The sequence below is a fragment of the Pithys albifrons genome, chromosome 1, assembly GCF_047495875.1.
Source record: "Pithys albifrons albifrons isolate INPA30051 chromosome 1, PitAlb_v1, whole genome shotgun sequence".
NCBI classification, from domain to species: Eukaryota; Metazoa; Chordata; class Aves; order Passeriformes; family Thamnophilidae; genus Pithys; species Pithys albifrons.
In genome coordinates, this window is record NC_092458.1 from 44,376,376 (window position 1) to 44,397,253 (window position 20,878).

General features: G+C 42.8%; 2 protein-coding genes across 3 annotated transcripts in view; one reads left to right on the forward strand and one right to left on the reverse strand.

The window, feature by feature from the left end:
- FBXL3 (F-box and leucine rich repeat protein 3) overlaps positions 1-8,149 on the forward strand; it is a 22,827-nt gene extending 14,678 nt beyond the window's left edge. For both annotated transcript variants that reach the window (XM_071549819.1, XM_071549813.1), the window contains one exon: positions 1,083-8,149. In XM_071549819.1, the coding sequence (XP_071405920.1) occupies positions 1,083-1,726 (644 nt within the window). In that variant the 3' untranslated portion in view covers positions 1,727-8,149. The remainder of the gene's footprint in view (positions 1-1,082) is intronic.
- CLN5 (CLN5 intracellular trafficking protein) lies at positions 4,101-14,271 on the reverse strand. The gene is made up of 4 exons (XM_071549830.1): positions 14,131-14,271; positions 12,031-12,196; positions 10,649-10,874; positions 4,101-8,120 (listed from the first exon to the last, which is right to left on the reverse strand). Exons 1-4 carry the CDS (start codon positions 14,235-14,237, stop codon positions 7,609-7,611), a joined length of 1,011 nt encoding a protein of 336 aa, XP_071405931.1. The 5' UTR covers positions 14,238-14,271; the 3' UTR covers positions 4,101-7,608.
- Positions 14,272-20,878: the final 6,607 nt, after the last annotated feature.

Here is a 20,878-nt window from a genome sequence, read left to right on the forward strand (position 1 = left end):
ATGTTTTGTCTTCTGTGAGCAGCAGATTATATTGATTCATTAAAAGGAGAATCTGGAAATTGCTGTTCTAGAAATTACTGCTCCCAGTTTTCAGTGGTTTGCCTCATTTTTGCTGTAGCTTTTCCAGATTTAAATATTTATACTTTGATAGAAAGAATAAATACTGACTGCAGCAGCTTCTGTATTTAATTAAAATCTAGCATTGATGTTATGTTTGCTTTCTGCAGGTGACAAATTTCATTCACAGTTGCTTTTGTCAGCCACAGAGGCGCAGCAGGTCTTACAGAGCAGGCTAGGGAAATGCTTTTACCATGAGTAAGGACCTCTTACAAAAATGAAGTTCAGTGTATGTGGTCTTAACAACAGGGTAGAACAGTCAGATTATGCTATTTTTGTATTTATCACTTCTATTTATATATTAACTTTTTATTTTAGTATTGCATTTTTACAATGTGATGTAGTCACATTGTGGGGCGGTCCCGTGGTGTGAAGGAGAGCACTCTGGGCTCTGAATCCCAAGGACCTGAGTTCGAGTCTCAGTGGAGACTGTACCAGGCAGTTCAATGCCTCCCTGCCATCCCATCCTGTCACATGTCAGATGCTCAGAAGGGTCAGCCCTGGTTAGTACCGGGTGTTGTGACAGTCCTGAGGACTTCACTGTCGCTGTCCAAGCTCGCTTGGCCGTGGCAGATGGACATTAGGACTTAAATGGTGGGGACAGTTCTGTGCACGCTGAGCCTCACCTAAAAAATCCACTGCGCAGGCTGGAAGGGCACACCCCCACGTGGGGACAGCCCTTCCCAAATCTGCGTTTGCGAAGTCTGGCCATACATACAGTCACATTATGCATGTCTGTCTTACCATGTAGGTGCAAAGAAGTCACAAGGTCATGCTTGTGGAAAAGATTCATTTTTAGGTTGTCCGGTGTGATTTTTCTTTTGATGTTAGCTCTTGGTTACATGTTGAAATAGGTGGTCTTTGCACTCTCCTGACATTACATAAACAAACGCGCTCCAATGTTTCTTGTTCGGTTATTAGTACATTTGTCTGTGTAACCCTTTCATAATGTTCTGTTCTCCCAGGTATCCTTTGCGTGGCCGACCAGTGCCATGGCTTACGTGAGTTGGCCCTGAACTACCACCTGCTGAGTGATGAGCTGCTGCTTGCTTTGTCTTCTGAAAAGCACGTCAGGTTAGAACACTTGCGCATTGACGTTGTCAGTGAAAATCCTGGGCAGACTCAGTTCCACACGATTCAGAAGAGCAGCTGGGACGCTTTCATCAAGCATTCTCCCAAAGTAAATTTAGTAATGTACTTTTTCTTGTATGAGGAAGAGTTTGACCCGTTCTTTCGTTACGAAATACCTGTCACTCACCTTTACTTCGGAAGATCAGTAAGCAAAGACGTACTTGGCCGCGTTGGGATGACGTGCCCTCGGCTGGTTGAACTGGTGGTGTGTGCCAATGGATTGCGGCCACTGGATGAGGAGCTGATCTGTATTGCCGAGCGGTGCAAGTATCTGTCAGCTGTTGGCCTAGGAGAATGTGAAGTCTCTTGCAGTGCCTTTGTTGAGTTTGTGAAGATGTGTGGCGGTCGTCTCTCTCAGCTTTCAATTATGGAGGAAGTTTTGATTCCTGATCAGAAATACAGCTTAGAGCAGATTCATTGGGAAGTTTCAAAGCATCTCGGTAGAGTCTGGTTCCCAGACATGATGCCCACATGGTAAAGTCCTTAAGAGACTCCAGGGCAGACGGAATAGCACCTTAAACCCAAGTTTGCCATATTGCAATATAAGCTTATTTAGTAATATAGATTTTACAGCAAGTTAATTCATTGATTAGAAATTTAATTTTTTTTTCAAAAACTGTTTTTGAAATCCAGATCCGAAAATAGATTTCACAGCTCCAAACCCCATTTTCATCTAAAGGAAAATCACGTTTGTTTTAGATTTGATCTTCTTCATTGAAAGTGATCTGAAATGTTTTTTGAAATAGAAAAATATATTTAAAATATTGAAATGTACCTGCAAAATACTAGTTTTAATATGCTATCCTTCTTTGATTTACATAGTAGTATTAAATACAACCAGATATGATCTTTAAAAAAAACAAAAACTCCACCAAAATTACATGTTTTTGTTGAAAACCATTTCTAATCCTGTCATCTAGGTAACAAGATGGAAGTTTATAAGAAGTGTTTAGTAGCCTGTGAAATATAGACATTGTTACATAAAAATCATAAAAGGCAAGAGCAATGCAGAGTAGTAAGTTTAGACAACTAAAATAGTAAGTTTGCTACCTTATTCAACAGATTATTAGATCCATCTAAAATGTATGTAGAGCACAAACAAACAGTAGTGTGAGCTACTAAAACGAGTGTGTGGGGTTTTTTCCCCCCTTCTCTACACATTTTAATATAGTTTGCTTTTGGGGTCTCGGATCTGCATCTAAACCTGTTTTAAGGTATTTTATGTCTAGCTCAGGAAGCGAAAGCATTCTGAGGGAAAATGTAGATACATTGTATTTAAAACCACCTTGTAGTTAATGAGCTTTTCTTGCACATTAACCTGTTTGGCAGCATACAGTGGGATGGAATAATGTATAGTTTATGAAATGAACCCTGCAATGTTATTCTGATGACATGGGTGTGAGTAGTGTGAGACAAAAAGGGTAAAATTTGAATAGTGACCAAGAACCTTTTCACAAAACCTTAGACCTTTTGGCTGCTTTCAATTTGAGAGAAATGACATTGTAACAGTTGTTAAAGCTGTATAAACTAACTGTATACTGTAAATCTGTTTAAGAAATGTTTATGTATAAAGTGGATGTTTAATAATTTTGTATACCTTTAATTCAGCTAGTTCTGTCATTTCATAATATTTAAAAACCCAAAAGGAGTAAACTTGTTGAAGTAGAGCAATAGGGAGAAATTTGTTTTGAACATTTGATACATAGTTTTGTTAAAGAAAGTTTTTAATCTGTAATGGTGTAGGCGAGGCATTGGCTGTGATCTGGATGTGGCTTGTGACTTCATTTCTTACCACCAACAGTTACATCATTTTCTCTTTGATGTTCCTGATTGATAACACTAATGTGCTGATGTGACAGCTACAGGTTTAGCAGGTGTGGTCAGCCATCAGCAAGGCAGAGCTGCTCTGGCTGCAAGCTAGGCTGAACTCTTGCTTGAGCTGTACAGCTCCTTCTGGTAACAAGTAGATTTCCTTAATTTCTGATTTCAGTACTGTTTATCCAATGTATAGTTCAGTGTAATACACTTATGAGCGTATTTAAGTTCATAACTATATTTTGAGCAAACAATGCTCAGCGGACTGGACATCTTTATAGAGAAGTTGTATGTTTCTGTGGAGTTTGATTTAAAAATTGCATTTTATGAAATACACAGTTTTTGTATTAGAATTTGTTAAATTAATGTAATACTATAATTTGCTTTTATTTGTATGAAAGGTGTCAATATATTTAGTCCGTAAATGTAAAAGAGCTCTGTGGTTTTTGTCACCTGACTCTCAAAATTGCCTGTATTGCAAGGCAGAGTAACGCTTGTAATCTGGGGAAGAGAATGGGTTTTCACTAAATTAATGTCAAGTAATCCCACTAGTAATGCAGCAAAAACCTCTTTGGACCTTGACTGCTGGTGTCCTGATGCTGGCAAGGTAAGTTGCCAACATGATGGTAGCAGGAATAACTGAAAGGAAAGGCACAACCTAAATACCAGATACGACTTCTGGACTTTGTCTTTGAAACCCAGAATTCTGCTGCTCACAGAGAGACCTCTGGTGAGGAACGTGTTAGGAGCTGAAAACCGTGTGCTTCATTGCAACAGAACTGCCTCCCTAGCAAAGTAACTGACCTGTTCTGAGGAGCCTCTGTTTTGTTGGCACAGACTTCAAAGTCCTTCATGGATGCAACACAGTATTGGAACAGTTATCAAGACATTCAGGGATAAGAAAACAAGCTTAAAAGCAGTTGTTTCTTCCACTGAAAGTCAACTGTTTCTATACACCAAACCAGTTACAGAATCCTTAGCTCAAACAGTCCAGCTACACTACAGATTTCTCAGGGAAGAGAGTTGCTACAATGCTCCTTTTTAGCAAATTTTTTACATTTTATTTTGCCTTCTATACATGTTGGAACAACTGAATAATGAATACATAAGAATCATGGCACAAGTAGTACCGAGTACCACAGACTCATGAAGTTCACTAGAAACAGGAATGTGGGTGTCACAGCTGTATCATTTTCCTCTGAGTTCACCTTTATTTCTTGTTTTCAGAAGAATCAAATCAGTGTTGGCTTGGTTGTCCAGTTTTGGGTAGGAGTTGTTTATGCGTGCTGTGACAGATCCTACCTCTGAACACAAGTGGTTACAAGTTACGATACTGAAGGCAACAGGTCTCCTAATCCAGAACATCTGTCAGTGGGTTTGTGAGGGGGAAGGCAGAAAGCATTTGTACCAGCAATTTTCATTTCACAGTCCTGCTCTCCCGTGTGATTTCAGGAGGAGGCTGTCCGTCTCAAATGCTTGAGGTTAGAGGTGGTTTTCAGTCACAAACAAGAACATCATCAGGTGCACAGAAGCTGTTTATGACATCTAACACTTGCTTCTTAAATGACAAAAGTGTCATCTTTATGGATCTATTCTGGGCTTGTCTAACTTTGCAGAAGTAGCCTATGCATCAGCTCTGGGTTATTTTGGATCTAATTATGTAGGCCTAACTCAAGGATTCTGGATTCTGCCTGCAAAAGAGCAATGCACTCATCAACTCATTCCTGTGCAATAGTTGTTCAACAACTGCCCCTCTTCCAGGATTGCAGTTGGCACTGGTGGAGCTTATTCCCACACAGCTGTGCATTCAGTCTGAGTAGTTAACTTTTACAAAACCTCCCCAGTGGAGAGAAGAAAATAAAAACGTGAGATACTCTCTCTCCGGCTGTGTGCCCAGGAGTAAATATTGACCTCAGACAGAACTCAATGTATGTTGAATAAAGGGAAACTCCTACACTGATAATTGGTACCTTTAAGCAGAGGATAGAGTTCAAAGTGTGAAAGAGACTTGAATACACACATGGCTCTGTGAAGGAATCCCCAAGTCATTGCCAGTGTGATCTATTGCTGAATACACTCAGATTTCACCTCAAACTGCTTCTTGCTGCTTCTGCCAGCAAGGGATGCGGTATTCTTGACAAGTAACTGTCCTGTTAGAACTGTAACTGTTTCTCTTGAATCAACTCCCAGTACCCCCCAGAGCAGTAGGGCAGGAGTAAAATTTAGGCTAAATTAGGCAGATTGTAAAGATCATATAGGAAAAGTGAGCAGGGCCGATACTTAAGTACAAAAAGCTTGGAATATTATAAACTTGTACTGATAGAACTATGAAGTTATGTTTGACCACAGATACGAAAAATGATTGTCTTTCATACAAACTATTTTTGATCAAGTTTTTATGAATAAGGTTTTTACCTCTGCAACCAGTCAGCTCTAGCAAGTTGTTGTCTAAGCTTACTCTACATTACTGGTTCCCAAACACCCACATTTTGGAGTGTTAGAAGCTGCATGATTCAGCTACCATTAGCTGTGTATTTCAGGATTTGGCCTTTACAGTTCTGTAAGGCTCTTGTATGCAGCACAAAATAATCCAACCATTAGGGGAAAAGCATTACTTTGGTGTGTAGGCTCCTTAGGTCCTGAATAAAGACACAGAAGTATTGTTCAGTGAATGAATAGTACTGTCAGGCTGAGCAGAGACCACTACTCTGCTACAAGGCAACATGACCTTCCTTGCCATAGCATCTGTTCTCCAGCCTCCAAAAGTTCTTCAGCTTTTTAGCAAATGCTAGAGAAGCTCTGGGGGCTTCTACTAGCTTAGTTCTGTGACTAATTTCCTCTTCAGAGCTTCAGACACTGGTTTTTGAGGTTGACAAATATAGGTTCAACAACATTGAGAGTTTCAAAGTCAATGAGTCATAAACAACGTAACTTCTGTAGACAGGCTTGCTGCACCCCTTTTAACTTTCCTAGTGCCTCCTGGAGTACCTTCCTAGTGACACTAATATAAAGAATCCAAAGCTCAGCTCGGCCACAAAGACTTGTGACTTTGGCTAAAATGAATGTAGTTCAGTTTGAGGCAGAAGATGAAGTTTCACCTAACAGTGGAAGCAACTTTTCTATGCAGAACAGAAGTGCTCTCATCCCCTCCTTTCTCTCACAGTAGCTCTCATGCTCATCCCCTTACATGATAACACAATCCAACAGATTAGTTTTAGTGTCTTTTTAAATACAAGGTTCCTTTTCTGCCATTATGATTTGGACCAAATCACTCCCCTCTCAGGCTGCAGTAGGCTATTAGCTTGGCTCAAGCCAAATGAAACTGCAGAGCTGGGTTTCTGGGTTCCCGCTTGGCCATGAGACAGCAATAACCTCTGCGGGAGCGCTATTCATTCTGCAGCTTATTTAAAAAATCCAGAATGAGCTGCATACACTTGGAAGATGATTATGCCTCTGCAGCTGTATTTTTTGTGTGCAGCCACCTCAGTGCTTTTCAGAAAGCCAGTGTTTTCTTGGCTTGGGTCACTTGGGTCTAAAGGGGACAAACTAGTTGACAACCTGCTCCAGGCTGAGCCCAGAACAGGACTTGACAGTAGAGCTGGCACAGCACCACTACTGCAAGCGCCACTGCCAGCAAGAGCTGCAGTCAACTTTTATGGGCAATTCTGGGACAACTGCAACACTGACACTCCACAAGCTGTCATTGCTTCTTTCATATTAAGGATTCAATGCTTTTAAAGAAATTTAAAAGGGCTATACTGATGAGTTCTAGGAAACTGACTTAACTGAAGCCTGAAGTAGACCTTAAGGCAGGAGACTGCTAGAAGACTGCAGTTACCCATCAAAACTGATGTCAAAACAGGCAGTTTGGCTTTCATTTGTGCAACAGAACACACAAAGCTGAGGAAGAGCCATCTGTACTGTGTTTACAGTATAGGTGAAGTAAGCAAAGTGGTGAAAAGATACCACCCCTGCCATCTTCTAGTAGATTCACTGCACCTTCCACCCCTGCTGAACACTGGAGAACAGTTCATAGGTCCCAGCTTAAAAACCAAAGAACTACAGAAACACCAAACAAAGGCACATGTTGAAGGAACTGGACACATCAAGACACTCAGGTTTCTTAGCTCAAGACACAGATGAGTCAATTTAGTCCTTGTAATGTTGGTGGCCAGATGCCACCTGCTGCCACATGGCCATGCATGTGGAGATCACCTGAGACCAGAGCAGGCTGCTGCCCCCTCATTCCCCCTCTGGCACTGCCAAATTCAGCCAGAGGAGCCACAGCAACCTCCCTTCAGGCAGCAGGTGGTCATGGTTACACAGAAGCTGACCCAGTCAGAGATGCTGAAGCATTCATGAGCATGTTATACAGATAATAAGAAAAAAAATGCATAGTCTTTCACATGCTCTCATAAAGCCTTTCCAACCCAACTTTTACAGTTAGCAGTGAAACATTAAACCCTTTAACAACATCATGGTAGCACTCCAAAAATCCTTCAGAATATTCTGACATATGGGCAAGTTTGGTTCTTCAGAAAGTAGCTATACACCAAAGGATGCTTTGCTTCCAAAAGGTAAAGGGACCTCTTCATAAATTATTTTGACATAAGGGAACTTCATAGGTAAAAACCAGTATTCCAAGTTGTAGAAGAGGTAAAACTGATGATTCAAGATGACATGATCAATTATTTTTAAAAGATCCACAAAAAACTCTCTGACTGTCTGATGAGGTTTAAATGGATTGTAGAAGTCTCTAATAGCTGCTGCCAGTGTCCTGTTTCCTAATGGTCCAAAAATAGATGTTTCATTTCCCAAATAAACAGGTTCTCCACTGAATAAAATTATGCTTGTATAGTTTGTTTGTATCTTCTTAAATACAGCTCCTAAGTCAGCCAGCTTCTGGTAAGTTCTCAGTATAAACTTAGAGCACTCATAAGAGTCAAACCATATTACTGATTGTTTGTCAGGACTTGCTTGAACTGTCCAGGTCTCATAGTAAATGCCAGTCTCATTGTCATATTTTACCCATTGTGCCATTTCATTAAACATTGCTCCTGTAAGGGATGAAAATAAGTATTACAGAGACAAGGTAACAAACACATAATTCAGAATATTGTCCATCTATTTCAAGATTCACCTCCCTCCCCTGCAAAAGTTTACCTGCATTACCCAGCCATATACAGGCACAAGGCTTAGGCTGGAGGGAGAAGTGATACCCAACTAAATAAACTACATTTACATGCCAATTATTTAAAACTAATTCTTTCTTCTGACCCTTTTCCTCCTACTATGGTAGACCATCCAAACATAAGAGAACCATGACACTTCTCATTTTGTTTTATCCATGCAGACAAACAGGGCAGGTAGTACAACGTACAAGAGGTGCTGACAAAGTGCTCACAAGAGCAACAGACATTTGTGCACTTCAAGTTTTAACCAAATTCAGCAATTCAGGGCATAAATTGTCATGTCTCTTCACAAAAGAAACCTTGGACTGAGACACTGCTGTTTTAGCAGCTCCTCAGCCAGCAGAGTTGAATTGAGCCAAATGATGAGTGGGATGTGAAGACCAGTAAACTTTAAGACTCTGGGGATTGTTTTTTTATTTACAGTATGGGTTTGGAATATTTAGGTGATGGTGCTTTCACAACTGGAATGATGAAGACATCTCTAACTCAGCTTGTCTCCTTGGTAGCTACTACCTCTGAGTAACTAAAGCTCTGTGTTTTGCCTCCTAGGCTACCCCATTATAACTGCTCCTCACTCCCCACTTCAGAGCTTTTGGACTTCACACTAAGCATAACAATCACTTTGCCTAGTGGAAGGATTAGGAACTTTTAATCGCCTGTGCCTTGGTTTAATAAAACAGCAAGTCACTAAATCTGTATCAAGAACAGTACTTTTCATACACTGTACATGGGCTTGAAGTTTCCCTTTATCTTCTCTAATTCCTACACATTAGCTTCCTACTGCAAATTCTGTAAGGTACATTATTGAAAAGGATTTGTCTCTCCTAACAAGACCGAGGTGGACATAATATGAAGTTCTGGCCTTAACATATTAAACTAAAGTATTACAGGTTAATGCATGGCTCCGGGATAATCTGTTGGAAGATAGCTAGACAAGCAAAAAATCAGACTGCATATTCCTGCCCTATTTCCACAGAAGAAACATACTTCTAAGTAACATTAACCTTTGTGATAGGCTTTAAAAGAAAATGAGATGGCTTCACTGTTGTGTCTGACAGTGATAGCTGACAGCTCTATAAAATCTCACAAAGGGTAAGAGGATCCAGTCATTTCTTACATTAAAGCTCTCTCCCATGAGATGGGATGTTTTTGCTTGCTCTCTGACAGAAGCAAGTTCAGCTCATGATACTGTGCTTGCATCCACTCACTCTCCTCCAGAGTAACTTTCAGATTCCTAGTCAAATTCAGACAATTCAAAGCCCTCCAATATCCTACCTCTAAAAATTTCATGGAAATGAGAAGTGAGAGAAGAAAGACCTTAACAATGCCTCCACAAGGCACCAGCCTAACCTCACCTGTCTTATCCATCAAATAATCCACACAGGCAGGAAGAACTACAAGTTCCACAACTACATGAATATCTTTAACTTGGTATTCATACATCAGAATCCAGTTGTATTGGGCATCAAAAACTTCAGCCTTGAACTACAAAGTCACAGGAAAGCAGCTTCACTTCACTGCTTAAAGAACTTCCTAGAATTTCTTGACAGCACTGGATAGATTATGTAGAGACTGAGACCAGCAAAGTTGCTACGGGTGGGATCGGGCACACCTAAAGCACCACGTTACACTAGGTGTCAGCTGACTCTTCACTGTGCCTTGTACACGACACTAACTTCAAGAGAGTAAGTGGTTTGGGTCACACAAAATGCAGTTCTCCAAGTCTTCAGTGAACTTCTTTTGTAAGTCATTCACTCTATTACTAGAGCAATCAATCAGATTTATTTAAATGACCTTTTTAGGATTGCAGTGATCAGTATATACCAGGAAGCTATTCTGGTGACTATCCACGCATTTAGAGGTGTAAGTCCTGGGTTTGTTCTCCAGTGTATGACAGAGACCTGTTACTAGGGACATTTGCACAGTTTTTATGACACATAATGGGGGAGATGGAAATAGAGACTGATATTTTTTATATCTTTGAGACTGTTTCTAAATACGCCTTATTTGTTTGCTCGGTAATGAACACATTTTCAGTGGTTTTTCTATCTCAGCAGTCATCTGCCGCTTCACAATAACTTTTGTTTTCATGAAGCCATGTGAAAAGAGTCCATAATGGTTCTTATAAGCTATTTTGCTATTTTTACACTCAAGAGACTCAAGTGTTTTTGTACAGCAACACCAAATGACTCTCATTTAACAACTCTTCAGTGTGCGTTGTTCAAAAGGCAGCAGCCTCGTGCCACTTTCTGTATTAAGAGCTTTTGAAATTAGCATCAACGACTAACACTGCAAATAACCTACAGAACATAAATTAAAATATACTGCTTTACATAAAGACAAGGCTGACTCTGTGTTTTGTATTAACATTACCCAAAGCATCTAAAATCTACCTGATATTGTGGTCACAAGAACCAAAGTTCCATTTTCCTTCCAGTGTGCATCATCTATTCCTTCATAAAAGCAGGCAGCTCCCTGGTTACACCAGAATGGTGCGTCCATGCCAGGCCGCAGATGTGGAAATGTGCAGTTCCCAAGCTGGAAGAGCTCATACCACTCCATTGTGTAGTTTTTGCCCGTTAGAGAGCTCTTGAAACCCACAGCATCATGCATAATTTTCTGGGAAAGAAAAAAATCCAAACAACTAAAACACCAAAATGTTAACATGGTAACAACTTCAGCTTGGCCTGTACAGAAGGTAAGACATTGGGAGCTGTTCTGTAACAGGGTGAGAGAAGGGGAAGGAGTGCCTCTAACACCTTGGATTCAGTCACACTGATGCGCAACACACTAGACTGAATTACATACACACTTTGATATCAGAGCTGTATGTTGTCTCAGTGCTTATCATCCATCCATTGTGAATTCTGTTACTTACAGGCAGATACTTAGTGGGAGCTCATCATCAAAACTACAGCTGACTTTTGAATCCTTAACCTCCCAACGGTATCATCAGAGTAACAAAGAGCAGAACCAAGTTACCAAAAACAAATTTTGGTAACAAAAGCCATAAAAAGAATGAGATAAATATTTCTTTTAAAAGCCACATAGTAAAAATACAAATTCAACTTTAGTTAACAACTGAGCGAAAAATATTAGAATCTATTTCTATTTCTGACTCACTGTGCTTGGTTTTGATGCTGCTATATCATGTTCACTAAAATTTCTTTATTCATTAGGAATCATGCTTTAATTTGCTACTGCTATAGCTGTAAGTATTACTGAAGCTGAGATTCCTTCATATTTGCATGACTCTTCCAATGGAGACTTCAATTCCACACTGATCATAACATTCAAGAAAGAACTGTAAAAGCAACCAGCTCCTCATGATCCACCCTTCTGATGAGCCAGCTGTCCACTCTTGATAGATATCAATGTTCGAGTAAATCCAAGTTTTCAAAACAGAAAAGTTAATACACTAAGCGACTATTTCACCTGATGTAAGGGGACAAGCAGAAGTATTTTCTTGATGCAATGCTAAAACAAGACACCCAAAGCATAATGGTGTGTGTATACAAAACACTCGCATTAAGCAGCTATATGGGAGAACACATACAAATCCACCAACAGCGCTGTTCATGCTCTTTTCTTTAGCTGAGCTAAATCCTGTAAGTTTTGTTTGAAAATTAGTGCTTTCTGAGTAGCTCTCCTACAGCTAGCCTAATCTGTGTGCTTTAATACTCTTCCATACAAGCATATCCCAACCTTACAGCTCCCAATCTTGACATCTGCTGCTGAATTCACCATTACAACTTTGTTAAAAAAATGACCTTACCAAGTGTCCTAGTAGGTCCCCATATTTGAATTCCCATACCGGAGCCTGTAATCGATACACTTCAATGACATCCTCTTCTTTCATAACTGGAATGGCAGAGCCAGTGGGACAGAAGGTGTAACGAGCTTGGCAGTAAGGATCAGTTTTTGGACGGAAATCGAAGCGCCTGCATTGAGAAAGAGAAGCACACAGAATGATAAGCACAGCTTCGCAGCTGGAGGAACTCCCATGCCTTCCTAAGGGCCTGAGTGGGAGGGCTTAAGTGTCCAGCCCCCCCCAAAGACTGATTTCCTGATCCAGACACTGCAACACTTGGAGTACACAAGTTTGAAAGGCTGATGAGGTGCACATCTGCAGAAACAGGACTTCAGGACTTAAAGCTCATGAATGTGAGTCATCTTCACAATGAAGGAGTGCAAATGATGCAGATTACAAAGGGCGACATACTCACCAAATCAGACACACACAGATGCTGGGTAAAGGACAGTTTGAGATCTGCCTCAAAAACAGTTTGTCTACACAGGGATTGACCAGTTTTGTTCTTCCTATTCTATTGTAAGAGGTTCCTAGATAAAGTTATTTTTACTCTAGAATATTGCCAATATCAGAGAAGAAATTCATTGCTCTATGTTAATTTAGATAAAGAGATCTAAGAACCTAGCTAAGATCACGGTTTCCATTTCATTCCTATTAACCTTCAAAATCTGAAGATCAAATCTGCTTACTTATACTACATATAAACAGCAAAGAACCTTTCTGACAGTCCTTGCTTTCCCAATTTCCTTTGGAGTCACTCACTGTATTTCATTTAAAACAAGGTTTCTACGAGCCTGTTACCAAGAGAAATTGGCATACCCAGCTTGTCCAGATCTTGTTAAGTGTGCCTGAGTGTCTAACACACTTGTCTGGGACTACTGAATGGCACAAATACCCCAGCTATGGGATAACTCAAGGACACAGGAGATCCTGTGCCATACTAAGGCCAGTAGCACTGAGACAGCACGGCTTTTCCCTGTGGACTTCTCACAGCTTGCTGGGAACTTCAGCATGTCTGCCTTTAATTTATCCAGGGGAAAAAAAAAAGCCTAAGGAGGATGGCTGGAAAAAGAACACACTGAAAACAAAGACTTATGCCAACCATACATTTAAGTCCTGTTTTTGGATTGCACACATTTTCAATTTCCCATACACATTTTCAATTTCCCCTTGCACTGCACCTTGCATGTGACAAGAAGGTAACAAGCATGTTAAGCATCAAAATCCCACATTTCTGAGCACTTCACAATAACAGGCTTGTACAATTTTGACCATCCCAAGACATACTAGAAAACCCGAACCACTCGTGACTGCGAGATCAGCTCCTTCAGGCATCACTTGATGCAAATTGAACTGCTAGGAATTATGCAACAGGCTTTCAAAATTTCAGACTGCAAATTGAACTGCTAGGAATTATGCAACAGGCTTTCAAAATTTCAGACGTACATTATAAAGCAGTTAAACATTGACAGCACCTCCCTTTAAAACAGCAAACCCGCATAAAATACACATGGCAAGTGAAGCCCTTCTCCTGAAGGGGCTCATTTCCTCAGCACAGCCAAAGCTGACGCTATTTTCGTCAGTAAAATGCCACAACATGCCCTGTCCTGCTGTCCCAACACCACCAGCGCTCCTCCTGCAGCTCACGCAGCTTCGGAGAAGCGAATGGTACACAATCCCATTTCATTTATCACGGGCAGAGGTAGAATTAAATTTTAAAAAACTAAAGTAAACCGTGCCCTGACTTCCTCATCGCAGGTTTTTTTGGTTGGCTTTTTTTGTTGTTTTTTTTGTGGGGATTTTGGGGGGGTTTTTTTGTGGGAACCAAAGGCGCGTTTACAGGCCGGGCAGTCATTCCCGGGCATCAATGCCCCGCCGGGGCGGAGGGAGCAGGCACAGCTCCCGGCCTGGGCTGGCACTGCGGGCCCAGCACAGCTCACCCCCCGTGCCGTGCCAAGGGCAGTGCCAGCACCCCGTGCTTAGGAGGGGGAGCCCTCACGGCGCTTTCAGCCCACCGAGAAGCCACGCAGAGCAAAGGCGGCGGTGCCAGGCCGTGTCACTCACCTGTAGGGCACGGGCCATTGCCGCCCCGCCACCAGCAGCGGCAACAGCAGCGCCAGCAGCGCCGACAGGAGCCGGGAGCGCAGCCCGGAGCGGCGGACGGCGCCCATGGCGGAGCCGGGCCCAGGGGTGCGGGGAGGCGCCCGGGCGGAGCCAGGCCGGGCGGGAAGAGCCGCCCCCCGCCCGCCCACGGGGCCGGGCAGGCGGGGGAGCTCGCAGATCGCCTGCCGCACAGCCCGGACCGGCACAACCCTGCTGTCGGCACAGGCCTGCCCTCGACACAGCTCGGCCCGGCACAACCCCGCTCGGCACAGCCCTGCTCGAACGCAGTGGCTTTCCCCGGGACAAGCAAACCGCGTGCCGAATCATCCCCTAGAAACCTCGTCCGGCTGAACTGCGACTGTAGCTTGCAGGAGACCGCGGCAACAACGCAGTGCTTTTCATTTAGCTGGAGTATTTGTTGTCTGTTGTTTCATGTGTTGCTTTGGAGGCACTTTAAAGATCGTGTGTGGCATTCGACTTACAGTATCTGGAATGGAAAAAGTCCTGTCAGAAGGGGAGTGGTGCAGAAAATGAAGAAGCTAAGTCTAATGCCTTAAAAACTGAGGGTTTTAATGTTGTTTAAATGTACAGGATGGAGTCTATTATTCTTTTTGTTAAATCACCCTTCTTCTTCCCAAAATCCCTTAAGTTACCCTTATCTCCCACTTTGGAATGTCTGCAGTGTCCTTGATGAAGGCTCAGAAAGTTTTCTCATGGGCCTATATCTAACCCTTTCTATTGGCACTTAACCCTTGAATTCTATTGGTGAACAGTCCCTCTAGATTCCTATTGGTTGTCTTCTGATCCTCCTTGAGCCCATAAATACCCCCTTCTGTTATCAATTAAGGGCTCTGGTGCTCTCTCTGGTCCCTCGACTGTGGTCCCTGTGTGGTCCTTGTGGGCTCCCTGGGGGCTACGTGGTCGGGGACAGTGGGGTAGCCCACCCCTCTAGGTAATGGGCTAAGCCCTGGACCTAGAGACCCCCACTCAACCGTTGCAAATCTGGTGAAGGGTCTAGAGCACAAGTTGAAGCTGAAGGAGCTGTGGCTGTTCAGCCTGGAGAGAAAAGAGGCTCGGGGGTGACCTTATTGCTCTCTACAACTCCCCAAAAGGAGCTTGTAGCCAGGTGAGGGTGGTCTCTTTTCCCAGGTAACAAGCAACAGGACAAGAGGACACAAGCTGTGCCAGGGGAGGTTTAGGTTGGACATTGGGAAGAATTTCTTCACTGAAAGAGTGATTAGACATTGAAAGGGACTGCACAGGGAGGTGGTGGACTCACCGTCCCTAGAGGTGTTCAAGGAAAGACTGGACATGGCACTCAGTCTGTTTTCAGTGTGTTCTTTTTCCAGCCATACTCTTTAGGCTTTTGGTGTTTTTTTTTCCCTGAACAAAATAAAGGCAGACATGCTGAAGTTCCCAGCAAGCTGGGAAAAGAACTCCATAGGGAAAAGCAGTACTGTGTCAGTACCACTGACCTTAGTATGGCTCAGGATGTCCTGTGTCCTTGAGTCATCTCATGGCTCTGGGGTGTTTGTGTACATGCTGGTGGTCAGTCATAGGTTGGACTTGATGATCTTAGAGGTTTTTTCCAAACTAATTTTCTGTGATTGTGTAAAAGACACGTCAAGTGCCCATCCTCACACCCAGAAGCAATGGAGAAGAGTGGCCTCTGGGTCTGGTCCCGGGAGGATGAGGCGAGGCCTCACCAAATGGCAGAGAGGCTTTTGCTGTGATAAACCCTGTAACCCTGAGCCTCTTCAGGCTGCCGAGAAGTCCTGTCTGAAGCCTTTCAGGGCTTCGAGCTAAATTTGCATACACATTACCCATTCCAGAACACTTACTCAGATTGTAACAATTTATGTTCTAGGGGTTATAAACCAATTTATTAGTTCCTTTTCATGAAAATAGAACTGCTTTTCAGATGAACAAAGAGAAACAGTGAGGACAGGTTTGCCAACAGCATCCCTGCAGAAAACACACCTTTTCCTAGCTCTATAGAGTTCAAAACTGGCTATGGTGGCATCAGAGTCCAGGAGGCTAAAGTTTGGTAGTTGACATATGCAGTGAAAGCACTTGTGTATAATATGAATTGGGTAAATAATAAATATGCTGTAGACTGTTAACTATAAGGACCCAGAAGAACATCCCTGCTCTCTGCATGTGAGACCCTAAAGAACAATCAAGTCTCTGTATTCACTATGCTAGGCTTTATCTTCAAACAAAACTGGAGGTGGAAAACCCTGCATCCTACATGAAAATGCAGGATAGGCTGCTGAATATCAGTTCCAGTAATGCAGAGGCTACTACAGGTGTTCAGAAAAACCTTACAACCTTTAATTTCAGCAATGTTTCTGTAGCTCACTTCATTGCTGCCTGATTCTGTATTGCTTATCTTTAAAATCTATGCCATTTCGCATCGTACATTAATTTAATGCATGTACACATAACCTATACATACCTGCATTTCCATATTTCATTTTTATCTCATGCATGTTGTATCTGATTTAAAGTCAAGCTCTGGTTTTGTTCTTTAGAAAATAAAGTATGCTAGTAGTCAGGTGTGTTTCCTAGTTTGAGTGTAGGACAAGATGCCAGCTCTTTTATCTGTTCAAAAAGATGTATGTTTGTTTGGAATATAGCCATAATTCCTGGGTTTAGAGATTTTTATGTGTAACTCTGAAAGTGCTTTATGAAATAAAGGAAGGATAATTTATCTCTTCTATGAAACCAGGACACAAGGAAGTGAAATGACATAATGAAGGTGCCATAACTGCTCATTAGCCAAACTAGAAATAAAGTGTGAACAGGATCTTAGCTTTGGCTCAGCATATGTTTTCAGTGTAGACTATTAAGTCCCTACTGATGTGGATGCTGAAGGTGTCAGGTCAACTGACTAAGACGGCAAAGCTCATGATTGTTTTGTCTGTTTTTTAATTTTAATTGCATTTTTGTATCTCACTTCATTTCATCCTGCAGGAAACTTTTGCAGCAAGGTACTCTCTTTTTTTCCTCATAAACTTAAGTAATGTCATAAACCATATTAACATAGAAAATAAATTATTAATACATTTATAATGAATATACTTGTGTTACAAAGCTCACAAGTTAGCAATTTGAGTCAGCAGCTTTCATGTTTATTATGCAGGAGTATGTTAACTTCCCTATTACAAACCCACAGAGATGATCTGTATCTTTGTCTAGTAGCAGGCTTTGAGGAAAGATTGAGACTGCTTACAAAGACTACTGCCTACTGCCTTCTGGACTTCACAGGATTCCTAAATTTTTCTCATTTCCCAGAGTATTTTTTTTAATTAGTGAAAACTGAACATTTTCCTGAAACAACAAAGACTTTCCCAGTACCTTCTCTGTCTCTGCTCTTGGCAGCAACAGGGTGGATGGGACTGAGATAAAGGGGAAAACAAATGGAGCTGAAGCCAAAAGTTGTGGGTTTGAACAGATAGTTTGATTTTGAACACATACACAAGTCATCACACTGTAACACAGTCACAGCAGAGTCTGTTGAACGTGAAGTAACAGCTGCTATCTCAAAAAATGGGCTGCTCTGGATGGTGTTCACACCACAGTGGCACATCTGCCAGACCAATATGCCATTCAGTAGGAAAGTCACAGTTACACATATGGATCACAGGAGACAAAACTGCACAACTGGCAGCTTTACTGCTCACAGGGGCTTTTTTATACTCCCACTGGTGTATGTTAGCTATTGAGTCAGCTAGATGCATACTGAGAAATACAAACATTACCTGACGTCATGCTGAAGCTACACTGAAAGACAGGAGTTCATCAGTCTGAGGTCCTCTGCCTGTGAGGGGTATGACAGGAATCTTGAGAAAAGGAGCCAGAAACTGGGCTCCTATGCACCTACACTCTGCTACATAGCCTGGGATGCCACCTGAACTGTGAGCTGGGGCAGGAGAAAGCCATGTCTTTTCCTGCAGGAAAGGGCCTTTGTGACTGTGTACGATAGTGCTAAGCGTTCCCCTGAGGTCCTCCTTGACCCTGACAGCTAGGATGAGGGCTGTGCTCAGGACAGATGTGCAGTTCAGTGAGTATTAGGGATTGTGGGGCAGCCCCTGCTTTGTCTGCCACCTTAGGGGGCAGGTAAGGGAAAATATTTCTTTCCATGCTGCATTTTCAGGGGTGTTCTGTTAAAGCCCAAGAGACAGGATGAGGGTTGGGATGAGGATGCAGATGAAGTTCATCATGAGTTTTAAGCTGAGGCACTCGCTGGGATCTGCTGCAAGGTGGGGATAAGTGAATTGATGAGTCAACTGGATGCAGTCTGTGAAATGCAAAGAGCTATCCAAGTCAAAATTAAGCTAATAGGAAAATCTGTTGTTAGGCAACTAAGGCATATCAGAGCAGGATTCCCACTAGAGAAAAACATCTTTCTCAAATCCTGAGCAGTAGGAAAAGAGTTGGGGTACAGGACACGGCTGTAACTGAACCCCCTGAAGCCTGAAGGGGACAGCACCTGCTCCCCTTCAGGGTGTGTATCTGGTTTCTCAAGGTCTGATAAAACTGTTGTGGGGAAAGTAAAAGATTTCTTCTGCTCGGCTGATACACCTCAGCAGGGACTCCCTGCTCCTTACCTGAGGAGCTGCTTTTCAGCTAAAGCTCTTGCCTCCCAGCTGAGCTACAGTGCAGCCTTGCACTTCACTGATGCACACCCAACCCAGCTTGACCTTGGATCTGCCTCATCACTATGGACTTTTCTAGTGATTGAATCTTACTGCTATTCAGTTTCTGAATGGGAACAGGCATGTAGTAGTGGCTGGATCCAGCAACACCCCCAGACACAGCAAGCCTAGGACTACACCTACTTGTATCCCAGGTCGATCCAGAAGGAAGGACTGAAGATGAGGCTACCCACAACATCAGTGCATGGGCTGTGCAGGAAGACCAGCCCATATGTCAGGACAACAGGAAATGGGACTAGACATGCACACCTACAGCATAGCTCAGATGACATCTAGATGTCCAGGCCCAAGTTAACATAGAGCCCGCAGCCTGATGGCTGGAGGGTGTGTGGGTGGAGGCCACAGCTGAGGTTAGCAGGGGTAATTACAGGGCTACTAGTGCACTGAGGGCCTCGACCACAGCTTCTTCTCCCATCAAGGTGTGTCCTCTCACCTTGCAAAGATTTGGCTTCAGAGGTGCACTCCTTGTGAAATGCTCTTGTTGCTACTTGCTTCTGTTGGTCAGGGCCAGTCATCACAGGGCTACTTCAGGGTGATGCAGAGCCAGGACAAGGACATGACAGGAGCTGGGATGAAAACACAGACCTAAGGACAGACACAGAGGGCCGTGACAAGGTCACAAAGTCAGGACAGGGACATGGCACAAGCCATTTGGAGCTAGATTGTAGAACAGAGCCAGGGTAGCTATGGAGCTGGCACTGAGATGTGACATGGAGGACCTGAAGTAGGATGGGAATATTGCATCCCAATCAAGTTTAGGGTCCATCCAGGAAAAAGGGCCACCTATAATGTGAATCTGAGATCCATTAAGGAGACAGGGACAGAAACAAGAGATAAGGTTACTGACAATTCAGGTCCAGGGTCCAACCAGAAAAACTAGCAGTAAGTCAGGACAGAAAGAAGCAGGGAATTCCAGTTCTGAAGGCCCTCAGTTCCCTAGCTCTGACATTAACCCTGGCCCTAACACACAATAGAGTTTGGGACTACACTTGTATCTCCAAACTTGCATTGAATTTAAACTCCTTCCAAGCAGCAGCTTCCTCCTAGCTCTCAAGCATAAAGAGGACTCCAGAAGGATTGCAGCTCTGGAGACTCTCAGTGGAGCTACACTGCAATCCTGCTCAATCCTAAAAGGCAGAGTGAGAGAGTGTGGGCTGTAGAGAAGACTGAGCCCTACAATCATTTGGAGCAAACACTGCCCAGCAGACAGGGGTCTACCCTTCAGTAGGGAATTTCCCTATCTTGGCCCTTTCCTGTTCCAGAATCTCCCTGTTGATCATTCCACGCTGACTCACAAACAATTAGTATTCAATGGAATGCATTTTGCTACAGAAAAAGGCTTTGCCTTCATATGTAATTTTTGCTCTTCCAAGCCTATGCACTCCTGTGCCCTCTGCAGAAAACCCATACTCCAAGTTTTTGGAAGACACTATTTTTTTTCTACAAGATCCGGTATTTCAGCCCTCTGGTACATTAAAAGTTTAAATTTTCATTATTAAGCCCAAGTTTCCTGTTATAAGAGAGGCAGCTCATGAAAAATGAAGGGCACCAAGAGCTCAGAGATCTTGCTAATATTCAATACAGCTGATCTCTGGTTTGGCATGTGTGCATAGTCCTAAAGAGGCGACTAGGAATGCATTCCCTTTGGTTCCCTTGAGCAATGCCTTAGTGACTAAGCTGGGAGTGGGTTCAAGAAAGGTTGTGCTTCTAAAAAAAAAAGTGATTTTCTTAGTCCAATGGAGCAGCTCCTTAGCACACAGTATGAGGTTAAGGGTGCCAAAAAGTGTATGGGTGATGAGCAAGACCATAACTGAAACTAACAGCATCAGGACCCAGCACTACTGCTGGCCTCTACCCAAACTCCGCCCTTTTTTTGGCTTTCAACGCAATTTGGAAGCCAATTTTCATTACACCGTTATAGCCCTATGCGTAAAACAAACACAAAACTCTCATCCGTGTAGGCCTGTGAGGCCCTGCTGGAAGCAGCG

What these genes read in the sequence shown, in the direction of transcription:
- CLN5 (XM_071549830.1), bottom strand. Translation starts at nt 14,237, where the DNA reads ATGGGCGCCGTCCGCCGCTCCGGGCTGCGCTCCCGGCTCCTGTCGGCG. An exon ending in CAATGGCCCGTGCCCTACAG is followed by an intron (nt 12,197 to 14,130) that starts GTGAGTGACACG and finishes TTCTCAATGCAG; the next exon opens with GCGCTTCGATTTCCGTCCAA. An exon ending in TCTTGTGACCACAATATCAG is followed by an intron (nt 8,121 to 10,648) that starts GTAGATTTTAGA and finishes CATCCCTTACAG; the next exon opens with GAGCAATGTTTAATGAAATG.